Genomic DNA, 20716 nt, shown 5'->3' with positions numbered 1-20716 from the left:
TTTCCATTAATCTGTGTATTGCCATCTGACTGTGGCTTACTGGCAAGATTCTAACCAGTGTCCATCCCAGGCAGGAGATCCATGGTGTCTGCCTGTCTGTCCTTCTTCCCAGCATTCAGTTCTGTCTACTCCGCCTACTTAAGTTCTGCCTTATCAGGGCAAACAGTTTCTTTATTAACCAATGAAAGCAACACAAATACAGAAGGACCTCCTACACCAGGAGTAGGGGTAGGTGACCTGCACAGATTGCATCGAAAGTAATAGCGAAGTCTGCATAGGACAGCCCCTCGGACAGACAGCTGGTTCAGGGCACTCCCCTGGTTTTCTAAAGACATCTTCAAGTCCTTTTCCCTCATTCTTTGCCTTGTTTACCCATTTTTCTTATTTCTTCCCTCTTCCACTGTAAGGTAAGGTCTGTGAGAGTGGATACTTTGTCATTTTGTTCACTGCGATATCAAAGTGTCGAGAATAACATTGGTTAGCCAGTCAGTGTGGGAAACACCAGTGTATTTATTTATTTCTGTTGTTCGCATCACTATACTAGAAGGCAACTTAAAATGAAAGACTTAATTTTGGCTTACAGTTCAGAGGAATGTAGTCTGTCACCGCAGGGAAAGGATGGTGGCGGGAATGGCTTGGTCTGTGGCAGTGGTCAAGAACCAAGGTGGGAGGTGCCAGTCTCCAGCCACCTTTCTCCATTCCTCCCTTTTAATTCAGTCTGGTACTCATGACTCATGACAGCCCCATCTAGAGTGAGCTTCCTCTTAAGGTAAATATGTCTGGAAACCCCCTCACCCACAAAGGAAACTATGTACTTTTTTAATGCCCTGTTACTTTCCAAGCCACGTTATGACATATACCCCCACAGAAGTACTAGCTGCTAGATAGCCATCTGTGATTGACGCAAGATTTCTTTTGCTTATTTTAACACTTTACCTGGAAATACTTCAAACCTTTCACATATTACAAGACCATATCAGACAAACAAAGATTGTGTAGGCTGTTATTCAGACTCAGTTATAAATAACCTTTTATGATATTTACTAGATGATCTGCTCCTTTATACGTTTATTGAGGGACAGATGGATTTGATTTGATTTTTTTTCTTTTTCTGAGACAGAATCTTCCTATGTGCATAGCCCCAGCTAACCTCAAACTCACCTTCCTGCCAGAGGCTTCCAAGTACTGTGATTATCAGCATGCTGTACATATGATAGACACCAGTCCCTAAATACGATGCCCAAGTAGGAAAGCACCAGTTCATATTAATGCCATTCTTTCATTTTTCTGTGTCTTGGTTTTGTTAATTTTATGGTATCTTTCCTTTACAGTACTAACTCAGAAACAGATACTACAGTTTTGTCCATTTAATCTCATTTAGTGCAAATATATTCAAAGCTTTCCCTTTTTTATTCACTTATATTTTTGAAAATTATGTTTCATTATCCTTCATACTTTTATTGATTCTTTGCTGATTTCACATTATGTATCCCAGTCCCACCCATCCCCCACTACCACTCCACCCTCCACCCTTGCAGTCTCCCTCCCAGAACAGAATGAAATTTAAAAGAAAAACCAAATAAAGCCAACAAACAAAAACAAAATAAAACAAGAAAAAAGAAGACTCTCCTCGGGTAAGCTGTGGTGTGACCTGCAATTCACTCTTCAGTCCATTCACCTGCACTTGTAAGTGCTCATGGCCACAAGTCATTGGTCTGGCTGGAGATTGTGGCCTCTGAGTCATCATTGATGATGGGCTCGTGCTGGGGCTCCTCTTGGCTATCCTGTTGCTTTCCTGTGTCGTAGAGATCCTGCAGTTTTGCATCTGTAGGTTCATTCCCTTCACATGTTCCAACAGTTCAAAGATGCGGAGAATATTGAGGTAGGCCAACCCATAGCCCTTGTTCTGGGCCTGGCAGGTAGCTGGGTTGCTCAGCTCGCCAGCTTTCTCCCATCTGCAGCCAGCAGCAAATAGTGAGTCCAGTTTTCTTGCTTTTGGGACTTCAGGTCTGGCTCACCCATGATCACACCACCAGGGCCAGTTTCACTGTCTTGCCCAAGTAAGGTGCAAGGCCCAGTCTCCCTATTGCTGTAGGGAGCATATGAAAGGATCAGGGCCAACTCCCCTGCTTTCACACCCTCCCTCAGGACTGACTCACCTGTGCCTGCCCCCCTCCCCAAGAAAACAGGGTTGGCACTAGTGTGCTCCCTAGGCGGGATGCTGGGCCTGCTCACCTGTGTGCTGCAGCTGGTGAGGAGCAGGACTGGTTCCCTATTCTCCTGACCCTGAGCCAGCCCTCTTGCCTGCTGCAGGTAGCAAGGGCAGGGAGAGGGTGTCTTTCCCTCACCCATGTCACCACATGGCGGGGGTAGGGGTTATTTGCTATGACCAAGGCCAGCAGAGTGTCAATCTAGGGGAGGCAAGAAGGAAGCTGGGCTCAGGGTTCAATATGACCCAGCAGTCAAACTTCAGGAATCTAACACTAGGTAGTTTTAGGCACATTTAAGTCTGCATCAAATTCTTGTAAAGTACAAGTGACATCTTCCATAAAGATAGGTTCCATGGATTAACTAAGGAAGCAGGCTCAAGGTAGCACCAAAGATTGACAGAGATCAACGCAAGTATTGGGGGGTAGGCAATGTAGCTTGGGCTTACAGAGGTCACCGGGTTATTAACCCTACCCACTCCCAGTCTTCTGGGTGGAAGACAGGTTCTACATCTCTCGCTTTGCAGAGTCAACCCTCCGCGTTTAACATTCCTGGTTTCCATAGTGCTTATTGGTGAGCACAAGGACCTAGGAGACTGTGTCCTTCTCCCGCCTTGTTGTGGACTTTAGTGTATTCTCCCAGATGCAGTGTCACCTGCTTTCCACACCATATCACTACTGTTTGTCTCGGTGCTGCAGTGCACAGCTTACGGTAACTTCACATGGGAGCCTAGGTGGTTTAGGCCCTTTGTGGCGTTGCTCGGCATGGCAGCCAGGAATGGAAAGTGTCCTGTGTTCCTAACCACAGCTACAAGGACGCTCTCTCATCCAGCATGATGAGTGGTTCCCAGAGCACCTCTGGTTCCTTACATGTTGACTTTTGAACTATTTCTTGGTTGTTGGGTGTTCTGAAATATTTTCCTGTTGCCACATTGTTTTTGCTTCGTTTTGTTTGTTTGTTTTTTAAATCCCCACAGCGATATGTGACCCCAGGCGAGGTTGTGATAGGCAGGTTAAGAAGTGGGTTGTTACAGTACAAGCTAAACAGCTCCTTCCCTCCCTCCCTCGCTCCCTCCCTTCATCTTTCCTTTCCTTCCTCCCTCTCTTCTTTCCTTCTTCTGGTTAAGGAGTCATTGTTATTTTTTCAGTGATTTATAATTTATAATTCATTGCTGTTCTGAATTCCTTTTTATGCAAATTATTCTGGATCTGGCCAGTGGTGGTTCTTGTTCCTTGTGACATACACACCCTCACATTTTCTTCCTCTGCACCCCCTCTCTCTTCCTTCGTACCTTCATTCATGTAACATGAGGGGGCCTGCTTGTTGGAGTTTTCTGTTCTGCCCAGTTACCACAGCTTTTTAGCCCCAAAGAAAATCACACAGAGGTCTCCATAAGTTATAAAACTAATTGGCCCATTAGTTCAGTCTTCTTATTAGCTCTTATGACCTATATTAACCCATTATTCTGATCTATTTTAGCCATATGGCTCTGTACCTTTTTCAGCTGGCAGGTCACATCCTGCTTCCTCGGTGATCTGTGCGGGGCTGAGAGAAATCAGCATCCTCCTTCCCAGAATTCTCCTGTTCTCATTGCATCACCTCTACTTCCTGTCTGGTTTTCCAGCCTATACTTCCTGCCTGGCCAATCAGCGTTTATTTAAAACATGATTGACAGAATACAGACAATTCTCCCGCACCACATTCATTCATTTATTCATTCATTCACTCATTCATTTTTAGCACTCTTGTACTTTCTGGAATAGTGAAGTGTTCCAGGATATTTGTTTGGCTTTAAATATTAATTTGGTTGTGAATGTACCCATGAGATACCCTTGATATCAGAGATAAGTCCCTTAGTAAATATTGCACAGTGAAGAATGACAGGCAGGTGTAAACACTTGGAGTTCCAGCTCCATGGGAGATTGAGGCAGAAGGATCCCTTATGCCTAGGAAGTCAAGGCCAGGGCAGGCAACACAGAGAGACTTTGCCTCTAAAGAAAATGTAAATAGATGAGTTAACCCTGTTTGCCTAAGTCTGTGCTGTTGAAGGTGATGTGACCAAAGTCTGGTTAGTTGTTCCTAATTACCAGCCAGCCACTGCCCTGGCAAGGACCTCCCAAAAGTGGTTTTGTTCTCCCTGTTTGTGAACGCCAGGTATGGCTGCCCAGAGTCCCCTTAATGGGCTCTTTAATTAGGCTCCACACACTCATATATAAATAAGCTCACTGGAAGTGAAGTTCACAGGCCTCCTTTGAAACGTAAAGACCAAGGAAAACCCCTACCTCAGTTTTCTGGCCACAGAGGACTCCACCTAGATATGTACTGTGGGCTGTGACCTTTGGCCGCATGGGGACCAGTCAGGAAATGTACTGTCTGTACCAGAGAAGAGCTCTAAATTCAGGAAACAGCTAAAGATTTGATTCTATCATGAAGAATTGGTGAAGATGGGGCTTTTTTCCGGAGCACTGAATGTTCAGAAGCTTTCTTTCCCTCTCTTGTCTTGGTTGCAGAGGGACTTCTGCTTTCTTCAAAGGCTCCTTTAGTCTCGCAGGTTCTCTTTATTGAAAAATGGTTCTGGTAACCCAGCTCCGACCCTGGTGCACTCACTCCTGATGGAGTAGTATTGATTCTCCATGCTTTGTGCAGGTAGAAACATATATGTACATATACATTATATACACATACACACATGTTCATACATACACATGTGTTTTACATATGAATATACAGTATGTGCACATTTACACATGTTCACATGTACACATGTGTTTTATAAATGTGAAAATATATAGTATATGCATATTTGCCTGTGTTCACATATATACACGTAGGTGTGTGTATATTCATACACATACACATGCTTGCCTTTATCTTTGAAAGCTTTAAGCACTTAGACTCCTTCTATGAAGTTCAGATGTATTTTTATATCTCACAATGCATACTCATAAGGACACACACACATGCTTGTGAGTGTTAATGGCCAGCTTCTTGCTGAGTCCTCCCTTCACCTTTCTTCCAGCGCATGCACAGAGACACTGGTGCCTCTTTCTCTGGCAAGGTCGTCACACTTAGTGGGTGAGAGCTCCACCCTATGGCCTCAGTTCCTCCCTAAAGGCCTTGTCTCTAAATACAGGCACACCATGAATCAGATTTCCATCATTTGAATGGGGCACAGCCCTATGTGGAAAGAAAGTGGTCCGAGAAGAAAAGAGTCACAGCTAGAACTAGTCAGAGGTAAGGTCTGAACAGCGAAATCACGTGTAATCACAGATGAGTACCCCTTGTGTGTGTGCATGTGTGTTCCACACCTATTTTCTATACATTAGTATTTGTTACTTTGTGGTTGGGAAGGTTGCTTTTGAGCAGCAATGCCTGTCTCCCCGGAGGAGCCTTTTCTTGCTAGCTGTTTTCCTGAGCTCTGTTGCTATAGGGATGACTGAGTCTCTTCATGATCTCACCGCTTTCCCATCAGGATCCTTTGACAGTTCATACTGCCTTGTTACGTACATACAGGAGCTTTGCTCTTTCCAGTATAGGCTGGTACCTTAGGCAAGGCCTCATAGGATGTGGTGTGTGCGAACAAAACATTTTAGACCTAAGTCTACCAAGAACACAGAGAGGTAGCATGGAGGAGGAGGGAGCAGGGTAGGAATTCGCACTTCCTGTCCTCCATAGGTCTCAGGGACTCTTTCTTTGAGGTGATGTTTAAATGTCACCCAATAGAAACGGATGTGGATATGCTCAGAAAACCACTTCACTTGAAGGGGTTGGGAAGATGGGTACAATGATGCTTCATGACTTTCCCTTTTCCCTCCAGCAGGGCCCAGCCCTGGCCACTTGCGGCTCTCCTCTGCCTAAATGTGCCATTTATCACCTCTCTCCAGTTTCTGGAAATGCCTTTCTGTTCATCTCAAGCAGCTCGGAGAACCAGGCAGTAGCCATGTGTACAAGAGGATATGCTCTATATAAATTCCTGGGGGCTGTAAGAGTGTCCCCCGCTGGAGCAGGAGGAAGACTGGGGGTCGCCCGCCATTAAGCTTCCGTTCTGTCTCTGCCTCCAGCTCACAACCTCTGACAGTGCTGCCTCTTTCCTGGACTTCACTCTACTCATCTATAAAATGGTGCCTTAATCAATCCTTCTGGAATCTTCCAGGCGTGACATGCTAACCTCAGACAGGAATCAGTATTTTCATGATATACTTTCAAGCTTCTCCCCTTTCACATCTCTCTCCAAGAGCCTGAAATCCACGTTGCGTGTGTGAGTCACTTTAGGGTGTGGTTAGACATCTGGCCTCTCGAGAGTAGGAGACTCATGGTCTGACTTGAACTAATAAGTTGTGTGGCTTGGGCAAGTTCCTTGGCATCCCTGAGTTTAGTACAACTTTTATGAACATATCAATGCCTCCTAGGACCATTGTGAATATTTTTGCGATAACGTATAAACACACTCAGCTGTAGCCATCAGCCAATGGCACATTATTATCATTTACAGTAAAGGAGAAAGTTTGGTTTCTCAGGACAGAAAAGCCACAGATGCTGAGAAAGTTTACAGAAGCCAACAGAGGCTGGCAGTAGCCTCTTCCCTTACACATGAAGGAAACAGCTGGATTGGGGCAGTGTCAGAATGGTGTGACATACTACACATCACCTGGCATGAGCATTCTGCCTGAATGGGGATAAAGACAACTCTGGTCACCATGGGGTATACATGGGGAAAGCTAAAGATGAGGGTTGAAGTTACAGAGTTGTATCCTGGAAGATACATTTAGAAGAGTGTGGGAGCATCCTGAGCCTCCCTCGTGGCCATCCTTATCCTGCTCGTGTGTGTGTGTGTGTGTGTGTGTGTGTGTGTGTGCGCACATGTGCACATGCATGTGTGTATATGTGCTTAGGAAGACTACCAGAAGCTGGCTCACCTTTGGGATACAGATGGGAAGGACCTACTACTTGGCTCCTGTCCACATCCCTCTGTCTCTGAATTCTAACCACACTGAAAAAATTATACTCCCGAAACAGACACCTTCCATATAGAATAGAAATTAGGTTTGACTGTAGTGACAGGAGCCACCTTACCCCCCTCCCCTCTCCCACCCCGAGACTCCCTTAAGTAGACCAAAATGTGTTCATTCTTCTGCCTTATGAAAGTTCAGGGTAGACATTTCTGACTTTCACATTATCTGCTGTGGCAGAGTTCCAGGTCCCGCTACTTTTTATTTTGCTGTTGCTGTCAGCCTACGACATCATGATGACCACTCAAGGTCCAGAGGTCACATCCACATTTCAGGCAGCTGAAGGGGGAGGGTCACCTCCTGGAAGCCATGCTCTTTACCTATTATTGATTAGAATTAGGTACTTGGCCGTTTAACTGTAAGAGAAGCTGACAAGTATTTATTTCGGATAGCCTCTTCTAGGTTGTCACTCGGTGAAATAAATTATCTGAGGTTACCGAGGAAGGAAGAAGGAAGAGGCTTATGTTGGCAGCTCTCCATTTTCTGGACTCTCACATCTTCTAGCATCAGGGATCTGCACTTGTTCTCTGTGTTTGGAACATTCTTGCTCCCTTGACCTCCATGATGTGGCATGTTCATATTTATCATGCCCTAATGATTAAACACCCCATTGTCATCCTTACCCTGTCTCTAGTGTCAATACAAGCTCTTGTATGTTTAGCCATTGTTTCATTGTTGACCTTCTCTATCAGGCTGTGACCACCTGAAGGGCAGGGTCTGTGTAACCCTTGACTCTTTAGCAGCTGATCTAACGATACAAATCCTGGTCGACATGAGTTCACCACCATAAATAACTCTTGTCTCACAGAAGAGCGTGCTCTGCAGAAGATGATATCTACAGGCTTGCAGGGGTCCTCCATCTGTCGGAAGGGATAGGAAGTTCATGACATTACTATTCTTTGTACCATATGTCGATCCCCGTTAGTGTCACTGCCAGACACTGTAGTGATGCTGTGAGGTCTCTGCCCTAACACTGGTGACCGAGGTAAGAAGGGATTGTTGTGATTTTGTTCCTCTCATTTTCAGTCCCTTCTCAGTCTGGTTTTTACCACATGCACTGCTCACTTTTAACCCAGGAACCTCATGCCTGAGCTATTCTTTACAAAGAGTATCTGATAGCTATCTCATATTATGTGTGTATGAGTGCATGTTTTCAGAGCTTCTGTTTGGTGCTGGGCAACCAATTGGAGTACTCCTCCCTGGGAAGGACCACCCATCCTGATCCCAGCTTTCCTCCATCACCTGTAGTTTTTCTTGTAGGGTTGAAGCCTCCTGGACTTGTCCCTGTCCAGGCTGACAAGTCTGTCGGTGTCTCCCTTGTTCAGCTCATGTTCGGGCAGTCATGTTGGTGAGACGTCACAGGTGGAGCTTCTGATGTTACTAGGAGACACACTCTCACAGCAAACTCCCAGATCCTCTGGTTCTTACAGTCTCTCCGACCCCTCTTTTCTGTTCTCTGAGCGTTGGGTGTGGTTGTGTTTTGTAGATGAGACTAGGCTCCATAACTCTGCATTTTGATTGGTGGTGGCTTTCTGCAGTGGTCTCCATCTGTTACAAAGAGAAGTCTCCTATAAATTGGTTGGCCTATTAGCTCAGGCTTCTTATTAAGTAATTCTTACATCTTCCATTAGCCCATAATTCTTGTCTGTGTTAGCCACATGGCTCGGTACCTTATATCAGCGAGGCCCTCTCATCTTGCTTTCTCTGTGGTTGGGTGAAGACTACAGACTGAGCTTTCCTCTTCCCAGAATTCTCCTGTTCTTGTTGCCCCGCCTCTACTTCCTGCCTGGCTATTGACCAATTAGCGTTTTATTAAAAGCAATACAAGTGACAGGATAAAAGACCTGGTCCCACCGCAGACCAGGTCTTAATTCCAATTAGAGAGCTGTGGGTTACCACCAAGGTCTGTGTGCCACTACTATACCCGTAAGGTTATTGCGCCACGTTGGTAGTTAATGTGGTTCATAGGTGTCATAGCTGGGTGAGACTGTTGGTTGCTCCCCTCCTTTGGAAACTTGCATGACACCTTCTGGTACCATGAAAGCTGGTCCTCAGGGAGGGGCATTGAGGTGTGTTCCAGCTCAGGGACTTCTGGGTCCTGTGTCTGAAGTGCAGGGTATCTCCGGTGATAGAGGCTTACTTACCTTATACCTCTTGGGGATAGTCAAGGGCAACAGCAATAGGCTGTAGGTTTGGGGAGTCTCCTAGACAACCCTGACCAACACCTTAAAAGTGCTTTTCTTGTGTCTGGTATTGCCATTTTTGTTAGGTGGTCTTTGGCTCTTGGAGGGAGCACTATCAGCCCAGATGAGAAAAGTTTGTTAAAACTATATGTGTGTAGTTCTACACAAAATTACATGTATTGTAGGGTTTCTAAGGTAAATAGTTAATAGTATGATTCTTGTGGCTTTCTCAGGCAGCCTTACTGTTATTTTCTCACATCCCCCCTTTCCCTGGATTTACCTTCCCCCTTTCCCTTCCCCATTTGCCTGATTAGATTACCTGTACTCTGCTAGTCCCTCTCAAGTAGTCCCCAACCCTGCTATCCTGGCAATGGTCCTGGTTTACTTTCCTGGTTTCTGGATTTATGCCAGGCTGTGTACTCACTCCTGAGGAGTTGGCGCTAGGAACCTCCATAGACAAAGCACATGTGACATCTGTTTTCCTGGGTCTGGGTTACCTCACTCAATAGGAACTTTTCTAGTTCTATCCATTTCCTTGCAAAGCTTGTGATTTCAATCTTTTTAACAGCTAAATAGTATTCCAAGGTATACATGACACACATTTTTATTAGCTACTCATTGGCTGAACTGCAGCTGGTTTGGGAAACCGTTCAGGAAATGGATACTTTAGTTTCCTAGATCTTGTGAATAGAACAGCAACGGACATGGCTGGGCAGGCACCTGCGCAGTATGATGTTGAGTCCTTCAGACTCATGCAAAGAAGTGGGATAGCTGGGTCAAATGGCACCTTTGGAGACAATAGAGTGAGTATGTAAGGACAAGAATGGATCTGGGACTTTTTGTATCCAAGTCTTCCCTTTTGCCTTCTTCCACAGTTTTATTATTTTGATATATAATACAATTAACAATTCTATGCATACACTCCCTCAAGCTTAGATTCTTTCCTGGGATAAATTCCTGAAAGCGAAAGCGTCGGATCTAAATATGATTTTTGGTTTAAGGTTCTTAATATGTTTTGTAAAAGTGCCCCATCAAGGTTGGCACGCTCACCTTCCAGCCTCCCTGCGTCCCTGGCAGGTTAGGGAATTGGGCTGTGGCTCGTGCTCACAGTAGGCAGCAGATGCATATCTCTCAGTCTGTTGAGAACCTGCATCTGAAGTGCTCTTATTTTATTTTATTTTGTAAGTATACTTGGTCCCTTCACGTGAGCTGCTGACTCTTATTGTTCAGCCAAGTGACCTTGTCTTGGTAACAGAGAAACTATGATCTGTATTGGCCCCTCTGAAAGATGATGTAATCAGACTAGACTAGACTTTGTGGGTGGTTGAAAGGACTTTCGTGGATCCTCAATCATATTTAATAAGGACTCAAAGTCCACTCTGACTTCTCCTGTGAGGCACAAGGACCCTCGCTTCAGAATATGAGCATTGGAGACCCAGGGTGGCCAAAGCAAGGCAGTTAGTTTATTACTTTATGGTTTTGCAAGGCCAGGCATCAGCCCAGAGTGAGGGGCACACTGAGTTCAGAGAACAGACTCAGAGCCCAGAGACCCTGATTCTTCCTCCCTTTCCTCACTCGCTGAATAATCCAGAGTGAGTGGCCACGTCATCTGGGTTGTCGTTCCCTCTGCTACTCACGTTTGTCTATTTCTTACCAAAGATAGTGGGTAGGTTCATTGTTAACTTTGTTGACATTTGTCGATTGTTTTATTTAAAACTTATCAGGCGTTTGATCTTTTCATGTCCCTGGTGCTTAGGCAAGCCTGGCTGTTAGTAATTTGGGCTGGGCCTGTAGCTGGACTGCAGATGCCAGCCGGGACCCAATATTCTCAGTTTATCTGTAACTGGGCCCAAGCTTGCCTGTGGCATCTTTAAAAACGGGCCGTTAGTTTTTGTTTCTCTACTCCTGGCCAGGTATAGCTATAGGACTACAGTTCTGTACTGTTCTCACTGTGACCCTTTAGAAAGGGTCCGAGCAGAACCTTTCTACTCCATGGCTAACAGCTCACTGTAAACTCAGTTCTCGCGAGCATTCTTCCTGTCTTTCCATTGAAGGGAAGTGCTAAACCAGTTTGGGTCCTCATATGTGGCGCTGGGTCTCAGGTGGTACCAACCTGGTGATGTATCAATTGTTATTATGAGCCAAATATTAACACACAAATCCTTATGTCACATCCTGTCTCTTTCTCCCCGCAGTTAATCACCACAGAAAAGCAGTTCCTGAAGAACAGCTTGTACAACGAAGGAATCCTTATTGTGTGGGACCCGTCTTTGTATCATGCTGATATCCCAAGTGTAAGTGGACCTCCCATCTGCCCTTTGATTTCCCCACGATTTCATGTTTCTAAAGTCATACCTGACTGAACCATTCCTGGCTGTTTGGGTTTTAGGCAGCCCTCTACACGGTTGTGGGGGTGGGGGTGCTAGCAAACTCAGAATCCCCCCTGTCCTAACCAGCCCCTCTGGGTGGCTTCCCTGGAAGGTCATTTGCATATTTTCTGGAGAAGATGCACAGTGAGAGTGTTGGAGACTGGGCCAGGAGTCATCCGGAGTAAGATCTGTTTATCAATGCTTACTTCCTGTGTCCATCAAGGCCACTTACTCCTGGTGAATCCTGGTGAGGAAAGAACAATTACTGCTACTCCTACCAGTAATGTCACCTTCTGCTCCTCACTTCCGACGTCTAGAAGTCTTCTCATTTCACTCTTGTAACCCTATCCAGAAGTAGGTGGCAGTGCAGTGGCTCCCATTTTACAGATGGGAAAGCTAAGCATAGCAAGGCGCAACCCGTGCCAGGACCTGATTTCCTAACTCAATGGCACGGATCTTGTTGTCCATTGTTTTAGGGTAGAAGATCGGAGCCATGGGCCTGCCGGCCTCTCAGGCTTTCTGGGACTGTCCCCTCATTTTGTGTTATAGATGTAGGTTAGCCTTTCTTGCCAGAGGCTGTTGTGGCCTCGGGAGAATGGCTTTCCAGAAGCAGGACAGGAAGCACTTCTGGCACACCGAATCCTTAAATGCCCACCGATGGCTAGTCGGCTGAGATAGTCACCAGTGCCTTCGCTTCTGAAGTCTCCAGTTTTCCAGTGATCTCAGTTGTAACCAAGTCTGCCTGATCAGGCAAAGGATGACTCTTGAACCCACAAATGCAACAACTTGGGCCCCAATTTTCTCTCCTTCAATAGTAAGAGTCCCTTGGTATGCTGGTCCTGGCTACCGGGAAAGCTGAGGCAGGAGGATCACTTGAGACCAGGACCTCTGTACAAGCCTTTTTGCAAAATAGTGAGAATGGCTTAAAAACAAACAAATGAACAGCAAATCAAAGCTAGTTTAGATGGTGCAGAGACCCCCTCAGCGGATACCAGTCCAACAGTGCTGTGAGCATAGACTATGTCCTGGTCCCTACTCACTACCCACTAATGTTGTGATTTGGAGAAGTTTGTGATCTGCTGCAAGACAAGGCTGATGCTCTGGCAAGAATGTTTATGCAAGGAGCACATTTCTGCACTGACCCAACCACTTCCTTTTTTTTCCCCCAGTGGTATAAGAAGCCAGACTACAATTTCTTCGAAACATATAAGAGTTATCGCAAGCTGTACCCCAACCAGCCCTTTTATATGCTCAGGCCTCAGATGCCGTGGGAACTGTGGGACATCATGCAGGAAATCTCTCCAGACTGGATTCAGCCAAACCCGCCATCCTCCGGCATGCTGGGTGAGTCCGGGCCTGGAGAAGTCCTGCGTTGTTTTCTAGAAGAGGTTGACTTTCTTCTTGGGTCTCATTCATTTACCTGAACAGTTGTTCAGCTTGTACACTGTACTAAGTTCTATCTCAAGTAAGATGGGGTTTTTCTTCTTAGGATGTCTGCCGAGGGAGTTCAGTCAGGCATCTCAGGCCACATTGAGGAGTGGCCTTGCTGTTGTCGGAGAGAAGAACCCCACTAGCTAGACAGTCAGAGATAGTTCTGTGGAGGAGAGAAGGAGGGTTTAACATGGAGCAATAGTGTAAAGAGATGCGCAAGCAAAGAGAAAGTGAGAGAGTAGGGCCTTGGATGGAGTAAGACCCTGGGCTTAGGCTTACAATTTAGAGAGTATGCCAAAACTCATGGAGACTATGAATCAAGTAATATGATTAATCTTATATTAAAACTGTTAATCAAGATATTCAGAATCTTCAAAAATCACAATGCTAAAAAGTACAATGAACAAAATGTTACACACTTAAATATCGACAGAAGTGGAAACACCGCTCTGCAGAACCATGTTTGGAGCCCGAGTCAGTTGTATCTCTCTTGCTTTGTGGATGTCTTCATCACAACCCCAAGAGAAGATGGGCAAGCTTGCCTGTGTGGGGTTGTGTGGGAAGTGGGGAGCTGACGTGGGACGGCCTGGGCATTAGGATCCTGAACTCTGGTCAAAGGCTCTCTTCTTGGGCTCTTCCCGTGCCCTTCGGTTCTTACCGCCCATCTATCCTTCCCTCCCTTTCTCTTTGGGTGGACCACTGGGACATTTCCATGAGTGTACAGGCTATCCGGGCAGAGGGAGGGACACTCTTTCCATGGGTACCTATAGTGGAACACTTTGAGCCGGATGGTTCCAGAGACCCACCCCTGTACAATTTATCTGTCTGCTTCCCATACTGGGGCACTAACTGTGTTTCACTTATCCTTGTGGGATCGGCATTGGTAAATATTCCTGGGGTAAACGAGTAACTTTTTTATTCGGGGCCCTTGCAGGACGGCATCCCCTCTCTAACCCCTGCTTCAGCTGTTGCGTAGGTGCATCCGTGTTCTCTCTGCAGCCTTTAGAGCAGCCACAGTTGCCATGCTGAGGAGCACACTTCCTGTTACCCCATTGCCCTGCTGTTGACCGTGTTGTCCCAGCTGTGGCTGTTCTTCCTCCTACATACACTGCCCCTTCACCCCACACCAGTGCTCTCAGGCCTTACTGAGGAGAAGCGTCCCTTCCTGTCATTCCTTGGGATGCTTTTGTAGTGCCTACATCTCCGTCACAGAGCTAACTTTTCTTCCTCATTGAGCCGGGAGCCATTGGCGGTCAGAAGTGTTTTTACAGCCCATGATTCTTCCAGAACAGAGCTACGGCCACAGTCGGTAGCTTCACCCCTGATTTGGGAGCTGCTCCATTTTAAAGATACCCTATATTACTAGTGACTGAAAAGGGCTCCTTCAGTTGTGATCTTACTGAACCCTAACAGTAACCTACACAGTAGAAGCATTGCATAGGCCTCCTTCTTAGAGAGTATGTGAGACACATAGAGGCATCGCTTCCTGCACAAGACAACTCAGCCAGTCGGGGTCAAGTCTGGGTAGCCCTGAGTTCCCTGTGCCTGGATGAGCTGGCATCCCACTGTGCTGCCTCCCTGGCCAGCACCAGTGTGGACCGTGCGTTGGCTCTGCTTTCCTTTGGTCTCATCCCAGTGAAGGGGAGAAGTTTTCTGTCCTCAGAACTGTGTCCTACAGGAAGTCTATGAGTCCGTCTTCTTAACTGCTCTCCGTGAGGCTTTGGCTGGGTGTAGTAACCCGGGTGTAGTAACACTTGGAAGTGCTGAGTATAAGTGTCGGTGTTGTTTCATTGGTTGTCTCCTTCCCATTGGCGTACTATAATAGCTTACTCCATCGATAACTTCACCGCTGGAGCCCTTTAATCCTGTAGAATGGCGGAAGTTTTACACATAGCAGACTGTAACCTTGGCGCTGGGGACACAGCGCTATGAAATGGATCAGTTTGTTGGTCTTGACTTATCAGAAAAACCCAGGCTAGGAATCATTAGGAGTAGCTAGAATGTTGGGTGGCTGCTCACCAAATTCAAGGTACTGGGCAGAGTTCTGGGTTGCTTCCGGTTACTGGACATGACTCGCCTCTGCTTTCTTCTCTAGGTATCATCATCATGATGACGCTATGCGACCAGGTAGATATTTATGAGTTCCTTCCATCCAAGCGCAAGACCGACATGTGCTACTATCACCAGAGCTTCTTCGACAGTGCCTGCACAATGGGTGCCTACCACCCGCTCCTCTTCGAGAAGAACTTGGTGAAGCATCTCAACGAGGGGACAGATGAAGACATTTATTTGTTTGGGAAAGCCACGCTGTCCGGCTTCCGGAACATTAACTGTTGAGCACTTGTCTCTAGCCGGGCACTCTGATTCTTCTCCTTAGGTTGTTTGTATGGCTGGTTTCCTGGTTACCCCAGCTTGGAGGAGCGGTTTGTTTATTTTCCCAAACAGGCCCAAGCCTGCTTTTTGCACTCTAGGGAATTTTGTTGGCAAGAACTCCTGATGGCATGGAGGCGGACCCGGCCTTCCATGCAGCCCCAGAGGATAGGAGCTCAGATTCCTGCCACACACATTCCTCCTAGATAGCACCCTCCTCCCCATCCACACAGGCAGGGGAAAGAGCCACATTTCTCGCCGGGCTCGCTAAAACCAGACTTTGTTTTTTCCCAACTGAATGATGTCACCCTCACAAACCAGCACCCCCTGCCCCCCAACCCCGCCCCTGTGGTTTGAAATCTCTACCTAGATAGTGATTTCACATCTCCAGGATACTCCCCCAAGGCATGGTTTGTGCCAGAGGCAGGGTGACTCGGGGAAGGGAAAGCAAATCATTGGTACAGGACATGGAATCATGCACAGTTACTCCAAAACCAAATCGTCCCCAAAGGGCACTTCCCTGGGGACACTGTCCTATTGCCACCCTGCCTGCCTAGGCTGATCCTTAAGCTGGGGTGCTTCGGAGCAAAGGCTCTCAAGTGGCTGCTTTTCCCTCTCCATGTGGAGACCGAAGGTACAGAGACCTCCTGTCTCTGTCCTCAACCTGTTCACCGGTGAACAGAAGAGATGATACCCAGCAGGTAGCTAGAATGCAAACATTCCATGTGCTGGGGGGCACTGGGCTTTAGAGAGGAGGGGCCTGCTGTTCGTACACCCAGGAGGAGACAGAGCTGCCATGTTCTGGTAGGGCTGTGACATTGGGAAAGGGACACATGCCAAACAGAGCAGATGTCACCCGAGTTGGAAGAGCTGTGTTCTTTCTCCCGTTCCCATTCTCTAAGGCCTGTTAGGACATGGGAGCTAAGGAAATTTTGTTAGGAAGCTCCTACCCACTTCGGCCGCAAGTGCTGCCCCACAGTGGACACCAGGGGAGTCAGATAGACTGGGGCTCTTTTTATTTTTATTTTTTAAAATGTTGACTCTCTAACCTTCTGCTACCATTCCTCTCTTGTAAACCAGTCTCCCCCTTCCAGATTACTTTGAATCATTTTCTGTTTAACAAATACCCTGACCCCAACTTCTTTGACCTCATGGGCCCTCCATGGAAGGTCTCTCAGGGTGTGGGAACTACATTTTCCAGGACTTTAGGTTAGCGTCTTAATCATACCTGATTCTCACGAGGTGTGAGGTGTGTGGTTGCTGATCGTCCTGTGCTCCACCACCTCCCAGCAAGGAAGTGGCATTGGTCTCTGGACAGGAAGTTTGACAAGCATACTCTCACAAGAATTTTCTGAGACCTGTCTACCACATGGTGGGGAACCACAATGGCCCACTCAGGCCCTGGTGTGCAGCGGCTCAGTGACTTGTTTATGGTAAATGAAACAAAATGAATGTGAATGAAGCAAGGTCACTAAGACACAGTCCACTGGCCTCCCGAGCCTGGCCCTGTGTGCTCGCAGGGATACCGTGTTTGAGCTTCAGACCCACGGTCCTTGAACTCAGACGCCTGTTTACTGCTGACCCCTTGCCTTATGCAGACAGTAGGAAGCCTGAAGTGACAAGTCCTAGGCTTTCAGGTTGACCCCCACTGACTCACTGTGCCACTTCACACAAAGTCTCTTTCTCGAGTCTTTGTTTCCAGATCTGTACAATGGGGGTGACAATCCTACCTCACAGGGCCGTGTGGGGACCACAGAAAGGCTTGTGGCTAGACTGTGTCCACAGTGCATAGGAAGTAGGTACCCTGCTGTCCTTCCTTCTTTACTCATGAGGGGCCTGCTGGGCGATCCCACCAGGACTGGCCCTCGCTGCAAGGGAGCAGGGCGGTGAAGAGGAACATGGAGTTCATTCTGTTGTGAGGCAACTGCCTCATTTGCAGCACCCAGGAGCCTGCCCCTCTTTGCTGCCCGCACCTCACATCGGTTTCTGCTCGAAGGTGCACAGAGCGTTGGGCTGCTTGGCGGCTGTGTGGGGTGAGGCGAGGGCATCCCCGGCTTCCTTAGAGTTCTGTTCTCATATGCCCATTCTAACTCATCAGGGCTGGGGATGGAGTGCCCAGGAGGCTGATATTCTGTCAGCAGGAGGTACATGGCGATGTAGGGATGGAGACAACACTGGGTAGATTCTAGTTTGTTTTTTTTTTTAACTGTTCTTAATGTGGGGGAATAAATTTATTTAAGTGTAATATGATTCTGGCGTCTGTAAAACTTTCTCTGTGCTCCGTAAATGTGGAGGCCTGAGTAAAGTAGATGTGGGTGGTGGTGGTAGTTTGCTGATATGTTTAATATTTGAGAGAGGCAGTTTCAAAATGTGTGATTTTGAAAGCCTCTGTCTACCTGGGCATTGACTTTAGTAGCCATCTGTGCATCCTAAGTCATAGGACCCTTTTGCCAATCAGATCTGCTGTTGCTCTTGGTTTCGGGGTATGAGAGAGTAACAGAGACTTTAACAGCATACCTGTTGATTCTAAATTATCCAAAGACCGTATACATTTTAAAATAAATCATTTTTTCAAAAATCTGCCTCTTCTCTTCATACCTGCTAAAGGGGATGAGCAGTCATCCTTCTTGTGTCCCAAGAAGCTCCATCTGAAATGCCAAACACCAGTATTCCTCCAGCAGTCTCTGGCCTTAATCTCCCTTTCAACACTCCAGGAAAAGGTGTATAGGTTACATATTTATTGCAAAGGACGGACTCTTGGAAATGTTGACGGTTTATTGATTCTTCTCCTGTTCACTCTTGCTAGGCACAGGTAATGATGCTCCATTCCCCCTACACCTTAGGAGAGAGGAGGAAATGGAATGGGAGGAGAAACCCCTGCTCTGGATTCCAGAACCCTTCCATCCTTAGGGTAATCACGTTTCAAGGGAATTGCCAAGAGTGCTCGGAGAAAAATATTTGGAGGGGGTTTCTTTTTCCCTGAACCACCTGCTTACAAGAGAAGGGCGTCTCCTCAAAGCCTTCATATTGAATTCCTAACCCCAGGACTTAGAATGGACCTCTGTGGAAATGGATCAAGGCAGACTTAATTATTTAAGATGAGGTCATGCCGCAGCAGGGTGGGCCCCTCCTCCAGACTGACTAGTGTCCTCATAAAAACGAGAAATCTAGAGACAGGCGCACACGGAGAAAACACCATGTAATGATGAAGGCTGAGGTCTGGGTGATGTACAAACCATGGAATGCTGAAGGTTGCCAGAAACCCGGCAGAAGCTGGGGAAGCCGCTTGGAACCGATTTCTGCCCCCACAGTCCTCAGAGGGACTCCCCTCGATCTGGGAGTTCTGGCTTTTAGAAGTTTGAGACAATACACTTGTGTTGTCAAAGCCACACACTTTGAGGTGCTTTACACATTATAGCCCTTAACAAATCAAGCCTAATGCCTCCTCCCTCCACACCCCCGCCTTTGTAACTCCCAGCTGCGGCTTCCTGGGCTGGAGATGGGAAAGGACCCACAGGCTGTCGTTCAAGGGTGGTGCCTGCTATCCAGCCAGGACTCTGGGGAATACAACCGTAGATGCTGAGGCGGTGGGTCTTCTCCTTCAGGAAGACAGGCCCCTCAGCAGCCACCCAAGTCCTCCTGGTTGGCCAGAGAACCCTGAAGTGTATCCCTGCTCCTGCATCCAGTGATTTGGCTTTGCCAGCTCAGTCTCGTGCTTCTCTGTAATGATAGGGAAGCATTGTTTAGATGGGAGTTGGAAGCAGAAGTTACAGAAAAATCTTTCTCTTTGACCCAAGTTCCAGTGGCCGTGTGCCCGAGGACCATCCCGCTGGGCTGCTGAGCTGGCGGGTGGGTCTCCCTCTGTCTGGAGGCTGCATGCTTTGCTTCCTCACTCTCGGATCCCATTTTTCTATTTTTTCAGATATACATGTTAATGATAGGGGGTGTGGAAATTCCGGTCTCAGTTCCTTGGATAATTGTAAGAAGAAAGAAGCATGCCTCTGTGAGAGAGAGGTTCACCTGAACCTCCCTGCCCACCCCGCCCTTAGGGCTCTCTCCACTGACAGCCCATTGCTCAGCGTCTTAGAGAATGGTCTCCTGTCCCATCTCACAAACTGTTCGTGCCCTGAACTCACGCCGAAATCTAGCCCCTAGCCAAAAGCCAGGAATCGGGGAAGGGCTTGCCAGGTCTCAGAGACAGTCACTAACTTATTCTTAGCTCCTTGTCCTCCGTGAGGTGTTGTGGCTCTCACGACAGCGTCTAGCATGTGCTGTGCTGTGCTGTGTGGCTCTAAACTGGTTGTCCCCTCTCTTGGGAGGCAAGAGTACCATAGACTGGAGCTTGGCATCAGTTCAGGAGAGTGGAAAGGATGCTCACATGCTCAAATTCGGTCTTCCTCAGGATTAATTGGCAAACAAGTTTTTGTTGCTGTTGTTTTTCCAGACAGGGTTTCTCTATGTATCCCTGACTGTCCTGGAACTCAATCTGTAGACCAGGCTGGCCTTGAACTCAGAGATTCCCCATGCTTCTGCCTCCCAAGTGCTGGGATTAAAGGTGTGCACCATCACTGCCCAGGGAGAAGCAAGTTTCTTTTATTTATTTATTTATTTATTTATCTATTATGTATACAGTGTTCTGTCTGTCTGTATGCTTGCTGGCCAGAAAAGGGCACCAGATCTCATTACAGATGGCTGTGAGCCACCATGTGGTTGATGGGAATTGAACTCAGGACCTCTAGAAGAGCAGTCAGTGCTCTTAACTTCTGAGCCGTCTCTCCAGCCCTGAGAAGCAAGTTTCAGTAGACAGAGAAATGCGATTCAGTCTAGTGAGTACATGGCACCAGCTGTGTGCCTGGCACGGGCAGATAATGCTGTGTCTCATGGCTTCTGCCCTCCGAGGAGCAGAAGTCTGGAAAGACAGGCCTGCCTGGCCAGGATGTAGCTGTTTTCAGCAATGGTAACCTGGACAACAGTGCTGTGCTCTTGAGCGCACATTCATAACTGCCCCAGAGGAAACACATGTACATGTGAAGCACAGTGCAAACCTGGCAGTGCAGGTGAAGTTCCAGAGGAGGCTGGAGAGCAGAGGGACTCTTGTGAATGGGAAGTAGGGATGCCCTGGTGGACACCAGGTTTGAAACACAGC

The 20716-nt window shown here is 47.2% G+C and overlaps 1 protein-coding gene across 6 annotated transcripts in view; it reads left to right on the top strand.

Moving 5' to 3' along the window:
• The window catches only part of St6gal1 (ST6 beta-galactoside alpha-2,6-sialyltransferase 1), a 140341-nt gene extending 122193 nt beyond the window's left edge, over positions 1-18148 (top strand). For all 6 annotated transcript variants that reach the window (XM_048453871.3, XM_048453873.3, XM_048453876.3 and 3 more), the window contains 3 exons: positions 11596-11694; positions 12939-13113; positions 15296-18148. In XM_048453871.3, coding sequence (XP_048309828.1) covers positions 11596-11694; positions 12939-13113; positions 15296-15537 — 516 coding nt within the window. In that variant the 3' untranslated portion in view covers positions 15538-18148. The remainder of the gene's footprint in view (positions 1-11595; positions 11695-12938; positions 13114-15295) is intronic.
• The last annotated feature ends 2568 nt before the right edge of the window (positions 18149-20716 follow it).

This window comes from Myodes glareolus, chromosome 2 (genome assembly GCF_982192425.1).
Source record: "Myodes glareolus chromosome 2, mMyoGla1.1, whole genome shotgun sequence".
Lineage (NCBI taxonomy): Eukaryota > Metazoa > Chordata > Mammalia > Rodentia > Cricetidae > Myodes > Myodes glareolus.
Note: the sequence above shows the minus strand (reverse complement) of the source record. Positions and strands in the feature narration are given on the sequence as shown.